The following is an 11,888-nucleotide window of genomic DNA, read 5'->3' as shown; positions in this document are numbered from 1 at the left end:
TGGGAGATAATTTTACCCTTTTGACTAATGCACATTGATTCTTAAGGGAGGCAAGCATAAGTGAAACAGTTGTTGTTATGCAATAGAAAGCTGATGTCAAGTTAATCCTTGTTCATTGTTTTGCGTGAATTTAAAGAAATTCTAGTTTGTGATTTTTTAACAAAACAATTGGACATAATTGATAAGTTTACAAACCATTTGACATTTTAAGGTGATTAATAGATGAGTTGTTTCTTCACTGCTAAAAATAAATAAATAAATGAAAATAAAAATAAAAATTAGACTTAAACGCTCTAACACTTCCATACTTGCCTTTATTGTTCACAATTTAAGTATACAAGCTTATCCATATGAGTACTATATTTACAAATATGTACGAATTTGTACGAGTTTATATTCACAAGTTTAGACGAGACGAGTCTAAAATATTGTTTAAGAATGGTTCGTTCCTGAACGAATCTAGAAAAAAAGTTCGACTTGAGTCCAAGTCCAACTTTAAACTACTTAAAACTGAGTCCAAACTTTTCATAAATTGCTGGGTTCATTTTGCAACCTAGTGACCCTAACATATTAGTACTAATCTGATTTGTTCACGAAAAACCGGTTCTTAGTTTTTTTTATAAAAAAAAACCTAAACCGGTTCTTAGTTGAAAAATGTGCTTTTATGCAAAAGATTTGGGTGCCGGCAAACGCGACCTTAATTGCTTGTGACCCGTTTCATCTCGTCCTTCAGAGGATATTCTGGCTTGTTATTGTGAAGTGACCGGGAAGATCAAAAACCTCCCCAAAGACATTCGCGCACACACAGACACATTCTCTCTCTGTGCAGTAGAAGCAACAATGGAAAAAGGAAAGAACAGCAAGAAATCTTCTGCTATATCACAGGAACAGTTCGTCTCGATCATGACTCCTTTAATCGATATGGAAAAGGTCTCTCTATGTGTGTATATGCGTATATGTTTACAGATGCACTTATGTGCATTTTTTTATTCTATATTTCAATGGATGGTTAAGATTGTAGTTTGGTAAATTTATCATCAATCAACTACGGCCTTTTCTCTACTTCTTCTGTAAATTTAGTATGGTTAGACATTCGCACTATTTTTGGTTTTTCGGCTTCTAAATTAGCCCCCAATTGTATTGAACTTTTAATTTTCAAATTTTGATTTGAATCGTGCCAAGTCAGTGTTAATCTATGTATGTCGTACATTGCCAAGAAGAGTATAGGATTGTGTGATTTTCGCTGGAATTGGTTTGTTTTTCATGATTATACTAGTACGGTATTGGAACCTTTAGCATTGTTTACACAAAGTGGCTGTTGTCAGCATTTGAACCTTTAGCTTGACAGCCCAATCATTTTACCAGCGTTCTAAGAAACAGTCCCCTATTTCTCATGAATCCAGATTACGGCTCATAAGTTGGGAAAAAGAATAGAAGACGAATAATATCTAAAAAACACACACTCAAAATTCAGTTATTTCATTGTTCATTGCTGATGTATACTGGCAATGTTGTATAATTGTCTTAGGAAGCTGAGATATCGACTTCCATGAGTTCGGGTGCAATGAGGAATTTGGATACTGCTCAAAAGAGGGGTTCCACCATTCTTAATTTGAAGTGTGTTGATGCTCAGGTAGTGCTATGTCTCTGTCACATTTTTTGCTTTACAATTCATTGGTTTTTCTTATAGTTTGAGGTCACTTTGGTTCTCAATGCAGACTGGCTTGATGGGCAAAAGTCTTCTTGAGTTTCAGTCAAATAAAGGTGATGTACTTCCTGCTCACAAGGTGAATTTATGATGTCCAACATTAACTCTTCCATTTTGATGTTTACTTTGAGTATATCATCTGCATACTGTGTGTTACAATATGTTAGCTAGTCGTGCTAAATCAATTATGTTAGTAAGGCTGCTTCTGGAGTTTCATCCTGGGTGTATGAACTATGAAGTTGATAATTCCTAGAACTTGTCCTTGATTATCTGCTTCAAGTTCTTTATCAATATATTTACTAATGTTTATATGATGGCACCGAAGGTTCAACTTTACTTTTCCTGCTCTTTGTTTTAAATTTTATTTTTCTCCCCTCTTTCTCGTGGCTCATGGATTTCCTTGCATTGCAGTTTGGGACTCATGATGTTGTTGTTCTAAAAGCAAACAAAGCTGATTTAGGGTCTCCTTCCCTTGGCCAAGGTGTGGTTTACCGTCTAAAGGTAATTATGTATTTAAAACAGAATTATGGGTAATTGCATTTATTGATGTTGTCAGTTATTGTTATTCAACATAATCTTCTTTCTTTTGTTTGTTCTCTTGGGATTCTAAGTTGGATTTCGTTTCAAGCAGGACTCCTCAATCACTGTTGCTTTTGATGATGTGCCAGAGGAGGGTTTAAATAGTCCTCTACGCCTTGAGAAACTTGCAAATGAGGTATACCTCTTTTAACATACATATTTATAATATATACACATTTTATTTATTTTTTTTTTCCTAATGGGTCTTATTGTAATTTGGTCCTCTTTGCACATTCTAAGCATTTTTTTATATGCAAATATTTTGAATGGTTTATTTTGTTAGATTATTATACAGCATCTTAATTCCTAATGTTATTTTTCGGTGTATTTCTTCAAGAGTTCAAGGAGTTCGGAAAGATCTATAAGAATTTTCTAGTTCTTGGATTTTATTGTTTGCCCAAGTCATCTTAAACATCTTTGACATTTTCTTGTACATGTATTCTTACTTACTGAAAAGTCGATAAAAGGAATTTCTAGTAAAATCTCAGTAGTCTTCTAATCGGCATGAAAAGAATGACCTATTTAGGCGTCATTCTAAATTATTGTCAAAGAAAATTAGTAAATAACTAAAGAATGTGCACATTTTCAATTGCCTTTGTAGGTGACATACCACCGGATGAAGGATACCTTGGTACAACTGAGTAAAGGCGTGCAGAAGGGACCTGCTGCCGACTTAGTTCCTGTTTTATTTGGAGAAAGGCCACCAACTGTGTCAAAGAAGGATGTTACATTCACCCCATTTAATTCCAACCTTGATCATTCTCAGGTCCTTACACCTAACCTTTTATATTTCCTATTTACAAATGCTTGTCTCTCTCTCTCTCTCTCACACACGCGCGCTATATCTCTATCCTCCCTACCTCTCCATGTTCTTGCTTTTGAAAATGTATACAATTTATTGCCACTTGTGCTTGCTTCAATTATTGTCTGTATCAAGGACCAATCATTGCCAAGTACGCACCAAGAAAGCAGTTACTCATTAGGACTTGGCTTCACAGAAAGGGCTTCCGGAAGACATCTAAACCTTCTTCTCTAGATAATAGACATTTTAACCCTAACCTTTTCAAAGTAGACCTCTAAACTTTCATATCTAGGAGGCAGAATTCTAACCCTTTACTTCTAACTTGAAGACCTCTGCATAAGCGTGAGATCTTCTATCTCCATGATATCTATGTATGATCTCAATATCTTAAGCAGACTTATTAACTATGGCAGGCCTATGAGCTTCAATGGGTCTCGATTGCAAGCTTTTTCAGCAATGCAATCCATTTTACGCAACAGTCAGCCCCTAGTTTTCTCCATATGGGTTTTGCTGCAGATAGACCCTCATATTTTTCTCCGTGTGCACAATATCTACATGGTCCCTCTATTATATCATTTGACATGAGCAATCCTTCGCAGTGGTGAATGGACCTTGTAAATGGCTAGAATAGACGGAGTCTTTCCATATCACATTGATATAGGTGACTGTTATGACAAACGCAACGAACCCAAGATAAAATCAAGAACTGAGGGTGCTCATGGATCATCCATTTGATCCAAATCAACCCCACTGTATGATTTGGTTTGGTGCTGGAGATCAATGGCTTGGTTCCAATTCCAGAAGCAGTGGAACCTTTAGGATTGTTTTGGAGGTTAAAATAAGAAAAAGAACCCGGATGTGATCCTTTTACATATACGGGGGAAAAATCGGAAATTTTGATTTTGGGGGCCGAACTATTACTATGTAATTAAAATATTCAAAAAAATTATAAGTCAATTGTAATATGATTTTTATAGTAGTAGTCTTCGTATATATGTTGAGGATGATACAGTGTGAAAAATGAGAAAAACTCAACCTAAAGATGGAAAAACTGATATGAGAAATATAAGTCAATAGAGAAGAGGGAATGATTACAGATAAAAAAAAAATAATAATAAGTGGTAAATTTGAAGCATTGTTAAAGGGTTACTTTTCTTCAGAAATTGTTTCAAAATTTTTAAAGTTTTAATTTCCGGAAAAAAAATTTGAATTGCGGTGATTCCAAATCTGGGAAAGATTCCACATTGAATTGATAAATTACTATTAGTCTTGATGAAAGATTAACAAAAAAAATGTAGCCTTTTAACTAAATAAAATCTCATTATCAAGAAACTGGGAAGTTTAGTAACTTATACGAGTAGCTGAAATGAAACAACTAAAAATATTAGCTTATATGATATTGTTTAGTAACTTGATGCCAGTTATTAGCGGAAATTCATTATTGTCCATACATGATAACTAGCACATGATCCCTGTCCCAACAGTGTTGGGCAGATTAGGTTGGTTCTGCAATGAACCAGGTCTACTTTTATCACTACGCATACACTTTTTGTGTTGTGTTAATCTAACATGACTATTGAGAATCACCTAAGATAATTAAAACAATATTTTCTTTTATTGGAACTAATCATTGTTTAGTTGCCAATATTTTTGGTTATGATATTTCTCAACCCATTATTGATGTTATGATGCTGTGATATTGTAATTTGGTCTCATCTATTATACCATTGAACCCAGAATGAATACACGTTAGGAAAAATATCCAACACGTCAAGGGAAAGGAGGTTTAACCTTAAGATCTCACAGGCTCCTACCCATTGAGGGAGACTGAACCAACCTGGTAGTTACCTGCATGGCCAAATTGACGTCTGGGCCTGATGGTCTTTGATCTGCTCTTTGACGCATTCTTTTTCAACCTTAATTCCTTGAAGCAAGCATTTCCTCTACTGCTGGGAAATAAAGTAGTTCATTCTGATCCCTTTTGTGGGAACTAAAGTCTCCATTTTATTTCTACAAAACCAAGTTTGCTTGGGTTACACTTTGGACTAAATAATGGATGTATGCATACACTCTTATATCACTTTTTGAAAATTCTGAGGGCATCATTGTGGCTTGTTTTCGGAAATAGGTTTATTTATGTTTATATATTAACAACCAGAGAAATCTGTGATTACGTGAGATTTTGGATTGAATAAAAACTAAGTTGTATTTTCAAAGAATTTCTTTCCGGATATTTTGGGTAGGATTTGGTTTCTTTCACTGGGATATTCGGCCTCTTTTAGGTTGGTCTTAGGTTCTGATCAATGGATGTGTTGTGTCTGCTATATGTTTTAAAAAGGTTATTACCGATATTAGTCCCCATAATCGGAAGGGCTGGGAGGGATGCTTGGATACAGAATTAACCTCTCGCATTGTCTATACAGTACCTGTTATATGCTTGGGGATCATCCTTGCACTTTAATAAATAAGTATGTGCATATATGATCACCTATGCATGTTGTATCCATGTATGCTAATTTTTTTATGTATGCTAAGCTCCCAAGTCAGCTTCATCTTTTACCAACTAAAGCACATTGTTTTATTTTTTAAGAAAGCTGCCATCTCCAAGGCGCTGTCATCCAAGAATGTATTTTTGCTGCATGGGCCACCTGGAACCGGAAAGACCACAACTGTGGTGGAAATAATCTTACAAGAAGTGAAACGTGGATCAAAGATTCTTGCTTGTGCTGCTTCAAATATTGCAGTCGATAACATTGTTGAGCGACTTGTCCCTCACAGGTAAAATTGTCTGCCATTAAGGGAAAAAAACTTTAGTCGGATACCTTGCAGTCTAATATCTACTGAAGTAGTACTATTTAATCAATGGATGTGTAGCTGGAGTGCCACTTTTGTGGTTTTCTTTATTTTCAACTGAATTATACAAGACTGAGTCTGACTAGTTTAGTGTTAAGACAGACTTTTTACCTTAATAGGAAATGTGATAAGATACATGTCAAGTAAAACGTGTGATTAGTTAGACTTCCGAATGTTGCAATTCACTAACTATAGAAGTATTTTACTTATCTATTTGTAAATTTAAGCAATTACGATTCATGTAATCTGAATAGCTAAAAAGAAATTTATGTAATTGAGTGTGGGAAGGTGGGATAAAGTGGAGTTCTTCATTAGCATAATATTCTCTGCATCTGTGCATTCAAACTTATGACCACTTTCTTTGTTACAAAATCCCATGTTTACTCGTAGTTTTAGTGAATTTAGTTGTCATGTGTAATTATAAAAGTAAATCATCACTCCTTTTAACTAATGAATGCCTCTAATTCCACTTCTTCTTTTAATTGGTTGTAACTTAACCAAGTTATTGTCATATTGCAGTTATCAAATCTCATTGCGATGTTTATTAGCTACAAAATTCATTTGAATAACTAAGCATTTTCAGTTACAACCAGTTTGGGAATAAGTTAAATTTCTCACCTTCTGTATCCATGTCTTTAATTAGAGTAAAGTTGGTGAGATTGGGGCATCCGGCACGATTACTGCCTCAGGTACTGGATAGTGCTCTGGATGCACAGGTAAGAAAAACCTTCATGTCTTTAGACAATTTTGGATGATGAAGCTTTCATGTATTCCGTAGTGTTTCTTCTGTACGTCATTATCTCTTATTTGATATCTCAATGTGCATGATCATATGCTTATCGGTCTTATATCTCTAGTTATTTTTGTACAAATTTGCCATGAATGCCTGTAGGAGCTACAAAGATTCATTGTCAGTATTTTTGTCCTAGTCTTTTTAATAGGAACTTAGTTTATTTCATTTATTTATGGCAGTTAGCTTTTGGATGGATTGGATACTTTTCTTATTTGATATTACCTTTTGTATTTCTTTTATCTGAATTACAGAGTTGTTTTTATACATTGAGTTGTTTCCTTATAGGTTCTACGTGGGGATAATAGTGCTCTTGCAAAAGACATTCGCAAGGAAATGAAGGTAAGAGATAGGGAAACGCTCACACTCAAGCTATAGTTCTTTATAACAATCTGCTTCCCCACTTCCCCAGATTTAATTGTGAATTACTTTTTTATAATTGATGCTTTACATTAATGTTAGTTTTTTTTTTTTTATTTCCAGTCATTATACCCTATATGACAGTTAAATTGTTTCATTTGATGCATGAGCTTTGTGTCCTGAAAGGTGAGAACCCCAGAAGCTGAGGTTGTTTTCATTTGGTTTTTGCATGTTATGCAGTTCGCTAATCTCCCTGAGTTCAGAACTCTTAAAGGGTTGCTACCACAAGCGTTCAAACTGATTTTTGCAATTCAATAAGTGACTTTGGCTTTATTGAGGCAGAAAATTTCTGAATTCTGATTGTTTCTCCTGAGTACCACCATTTGGCCCGTGGCACCGGCATGGTGCGAAGACGTGGATGCAGACACGAGCCCAAATTGGGCGTAACGTTAAGGAATCGGTTGCTGCAGTTATATATTTTTTCAACTGTACACATAAGGCCCAAAATGTACAGATACACAACTTTTTGGTACAAAATCCAATAAATATGTATTTTTAATGATTTTTAAAAAAATTTAAAGATCATTTAATACAAGTAATGCCCTCTACGTGAAATTTAAGTTGTTGTCGGTATTAAAGATTTGGTAATTTATGTTTTTTACTAAATTAATGAGTCAAAAGAGACTTAAAACTAATGAAAATTTATGACAGAAAACACATAAATATTCAAAAATCACTTGCATGTTAGAGTTAATTTCAAAAATAAACACTTGCGGACTAATTGAAAGGTTTGACCGAAGATTAGGCTATAATATGATTTTTTTAGCATGATTCACATATTTAGGATTTAGAATGAATTTAGAGGTGAGAGAGGGCTGTTAGAAAAAGAGATAATGAGAAAAATGGACAGGATTGAGCCTGCCAGCTTAAGAGGTTCGACTTGGCCGTTACAGTGCCAACTCGTTTAAGTCCCTTCAAGTCTCGGCTGAGTCTCTCCTACTCGCTCCAAGTCCAGTTGAGTCCCTTGTGATTTTCATTCACAACGATATATGGGGATGAGGCTATAAGCCTATAACGGGATCAATTATGCTGAGGTCGTCCCATAACGGTTTTTGAACCATGGTTCAAAGTGAAATTAGTAAGTGGCATGACTTCCCAAGAGCTCTATCTCAACATCTAGAATGGTCCCTTTGAACATCATTCAGAAAGCAAGTTATCACATTTTTGAAAGACTTGTGGACATATTGCTTGGAATTTTTATAACAATACATTTATTTGGGACTGTTGGTGATTATCATTTGAGACTACAAGTTGCATTGGTATTTATTTTAACCTACCTTCCAGCCTTGACATGAAACAATTTTCTTTTTTTTTCCTAGTTGCTACTCACACACACTTGTCTCTTCTGAGACTTGAACCCCTGACCTTCCTTTGGAAAGTAAGAGGCTGATACCATTAGGCCACTGGCCTGTTGGTAACATGAAACAAATTTCTCAAGGTTGCAAGAGAGTAATTTCCAACATGCTATGATCAGAAATGTTATATTTTCATCAATACTAGTTTTATCAAAACTAGTTTTGTAAGAAGTCCTTGAGATTTTTTCAATTTTCATGACCAATATTCAATTTATTTATTTTTGGCAGTTCTAACAGTTACAAAGTAAAAGAAATATGTTTTAGAAGAAGTTACTCTGACTTCTATGCTTGTGTGATTTAACAATTTTCTCATGTTAGATTCTTTTTCCAATATTTTCTGTAGGCATTAAATGGAAAACTGTTAAAAACCAAAGACAAAGCTACGAGGAGGGACATCAGGAAGGAGCTCAAGGCTCTATCAAAAGAAGAGCGTAAAAGGCAGCAGCTCGCTGTGGCAGATGTAATAAAAAATGCAGACGTGGTGTTGACAACATTGACTGGTGCATTGACCAAAAAGTTGGAGGGTACTTCATTTGATTTGGTGATTATTGATGAAGCTGCTCAGGCACTTGAGATAGCATGTTGGATAGCGCTACTGAAGGTAAAGGTGTAAGAATAGGCTTATACATGCATGGCCTCTTTTAACTCACATGCCCACAGAAATGTGAATGTCAAATGTTTTATGTCTGTAATGACCAAGAAAATTCCTCAAATGGCTAGGTTGGTCTTCGACTTTATGTACACTTCTTTTACCTGCTATTGTTAGAAAATTTGGTCTTCAAAAAATGCATTAATATATTTTTTTCCCCCCTAGTTGGTACTCACAATTGGTGTTCTTTCTGAAGTTGTCTGATTGGAGACAAATTGAAGCCAAGCAAAAATCAATTTGGAAAAAATTCCAGGGTTTTTGTAGCAAAACACTCACCTTACATGGTTACTGTAGATTTTTCCGAAATTTTAAATGTGTTTTAGGCAGGAAAAGAACACCGTAATTAATTCTAACCACTTTTAACACATAACTGTACCTTCATGCAGCGCTGAAAGATTTGAGTTCTGTGCTTTAGGGTTCAAGATGTATGCTTGCGGGGGACCACCTCCAGCTTCCTCCAACCATCCAGAGTGTTGAAGCTGAGAAGAAGGGGTTAGGTAGAACCCTCTTTGAACGCCTTGCCAACTTGTATGGAGATGAAATCACGTCTATGCTCACTGTCCAGTACCGCATGCACGAGCTTATAATGAACTGGTCATCCAAAGAGCTTTATGACAGTAAGGTGCTCAGATATGGTCCGGATGTTTGATCACAGAGTAAAATTATTTTATTGATAAAATGATGTTATTCTGAGATAATAATAATAAATAAATAAAAAGCTTTTTTATCTTGATTTTGTGTGTGATATTATCCTGTTTTATTTTAACTAGGTCAAAGCCCATCCAAGTGTTGCTGCACATATGTTGTCTGACCTTGAGGATGTAAAGAAGTCATCTTCAACAGAACAAACCCTTCTTCTCATAGACACAGCTGGGTATGCAGTTCATTTTTTCTGTTTCAAATAGTATAGGTTTCTTAGAGTAATTGCTTAGAATTTCTCCAAAAGAGGGAGTTTAGAACCACGTTGGCATGAAATCACTAGCATGTTTTATGAAATCGAATGAACAAAATTATCATATACATGAAGTCATAATGTGTGGAATTTAAATAATTTATCATATGGCAATTGAAATTTGAATTTCTAAATTTTAAAAATATTTTTCAGAAGAACTATGAAGATAGGAAGACTTTCAAATGGTACGATATTCTTTCAAATTCCATAAGAAACAAATGGAATGATCTTGTTCCCCTATGTTTTTGAAGGGTCTTTTGTTTCTGAAAAAAATTGTTTATTATTACTGCTTTAATTGGTTTGTGGCAATCTGTTCAGGTGTGACATGGAAGAAAAAAAGGACGAAGAAGATAGCACACTGAACGAGGGCGAAGCTGAAGTTGCTATAACCCATGCAAAAAGACTTGTTTATAGTGGGGTGCGAGCTTCTGATATTGGAATCATTACCCCTTATGCAGCACAGGTATAGATTTAAATGAACACTTCACTGCCAAGAATTTAGCTCAGCATATAAATATTTTATGTCTTCATACCAGTCCTTGAACCCCGACTTTGGACTCATTCAGCATCATCGTCATTACCAGGAAAGTTTGGTTTGCTCAGCAAATACTCAATTCAACTAAACCGAGCCATTCCCAATCTCAATTATTTGGGTTAACTCATCATATATAAGATTGAAAGGCCTAACAGATAATTAAATTCCAGATCTAATTCATATAGTCTTTTCTTGTGTATATTGCAACTGCTATTGTAGGTTGTCATACTGAAAATGATGAAAAGCAATGAAGACAAGCTAAAAGATTTGGAGATTTCAACGGTTGATGGATTCCAAGGTCGAGAGAAGGAAGCCATTATTATTTCAATGGTCCGATCAAACACAAAGAAAGAGGTATTCCTAGCATTTTTGGTACTATTGTCAAGTCATATTTGTTTAAGTAGTTCAAATCTCTATTGGCATCAAGATTATAGCATAGAGAAGGATGTAAGTTAGAAAATCATTGGATTTATTTTCAGGTGGGATTTTTAAGTGATCACAGGCGAATGAATGTTGCTGTGACACGAGCAAGGAGACAGTGTTGTCTTATATGTGACACTGAGACAGTGAATAGTGATGGTTTTTTGAGGCGCTTAGTTGAGTATTTTGAGGAGCATGGAGACTATTTGAGTGCTTCAGAGTATGGCAATGAATAGCCAAAAAAAGCCAAGGAAGAAGGCTCTTTTCTGTTGTCAGGGCATCACTGACCTGTTGGCTGTATGTGATGCTGGAAATGGTTACTGAGATTTTCCATACTTGTTTGGAACAGAAGAAAATTGATATTTTGTTGAAAAAAGATTCTATCATTTGCCAAAATGGACAATGGCCTTATTAATATTTCTTTTTATCTGTGAAATTGTATCTGGAAGTAGGTCATACATATTGCTCATAATTTTTACATGTTATATGAGTATGTATTATCCAAATCGTATCATTTTTGTCATCATAATGATAAAACAGCAACGGTGCACTATTTTACCTGATAATATTACCCAGGAAAAAGGTGTGGGTTGGATTGACTTCATAAATTGAGCCTTTTTCTCATTCTAGGAAAGTACCAGGGGTTATATTATGTATAACTTATACTTGGGTGAGCCAGCTACCTTTGACTATCCAAGAGCTTTACGGTGGCTTTTTTTAATTTTATTTTTTATTTTTTATCAAGGCATGGACTATGGAGGTAAAAAAAAAATGGTCGACCAAAGCAGTCATCGATAATGTGGAAGTTCTTCATCAAAAAGTTCA

At 35.1% G+C, this 11,888-nt stretch overlaps 1 protein-coding gene across 2 annotated transcripts; it reads left to right on the top strand.

Annotated features, from left to right (window-relative positions):
• The first annotated feature begins 666 nt into the window (after window positions 1-666).
• On the top strand, window positions 667-11,499 carry LOC132313615 (uncharacterized). Of its 2 annotated transcripts, none has more exons than XR_009483447.1 (15): window positions 667-930; window positions 1,529-1,633; window positions 1,719-1,787; window positions 2,120-2,209; window positions 2,340-2,423; window positions 2,889-3,053; window positions 5,680-5,867; window positions 6,586-6,658; window positions 7,021-7,074; window positions 8,851-9,108; window positions 9,572-9,778; window positions 9,927-10,030; window positions 10,262-10,293; window positions 10,427-10,571; window positions 10,863-10,997. XR_009483447.1 is itself a non-coding variant. In XM_059812465.1 (15 exons), the coding sequence occupies exons 1-15, from the start codon at window positions 841-843 to the stop codon at window positions 11,297-11,299; spliced, it is 1,944 nt and encodes a 647-aa protein (XP_059668448.1). In that variant the 5' UTR covers window positions 676-840; the 3' UTR covers window positions 11,300-11,499. The 2 variants fall into 2 exon arrangements, 1 of the variants encoding a protein (XP_059668448.1); XM_059812465.1 differs by lacking the exon at window positions 10,262-10,293 and adding an exon at window positions 11,123-11,499 and having other exon boundaries at window positions 676-930.
• The last annotated feature ends 389 nt before the right edge of the window (window positions 11,500-11,888 follow it).

The sequence above is a fragment of the Cornus florida genome, unplaced genomic scaffold, assembly GCF_030987335.1.
Source record: "Cornus florida cultivar Cherokee Brave unplaced genomic scaffold, ASM3098733v1 CherokeeBrave_3.0.0_Hap2_Chr06, whole genome shotgun sequence".
Classification (NCBI taxonomy): domain Eukaryota; kingdom Viridiplantae; phylum Streptophyta; class Magnoliopsida; order Cornales; family Cornaceae; genus Cornus; species Cornus florida.
Note: the sequence above shows the minus strand (reverse complement) of the source record. Positions and strands in the feature narration are given on the sequence as shown.

Coding starts and splice junctions, on each gene's coding strand:
- LOC132313615 (XM_059812465.1), top strand. CDS start 841: ATGGAAAAAGGAAAGAACAGCAAGAAATCTTCTGCTATATCACAGGAA. Junction 931..1,528: donor CTTTAATCGATATGGAAAAG/GTCTCTCTATGT, acceptor TAATTGTCTTAG/GAAGCTGAGATATCGACTTC. Junction 2,210..2,339: donor GTGTGGTTTACCGTCTAAAG/GTAATTATGTAT, acceptor CGTTTCAAGCAG/GACTCCTCAATCACTGTTGC.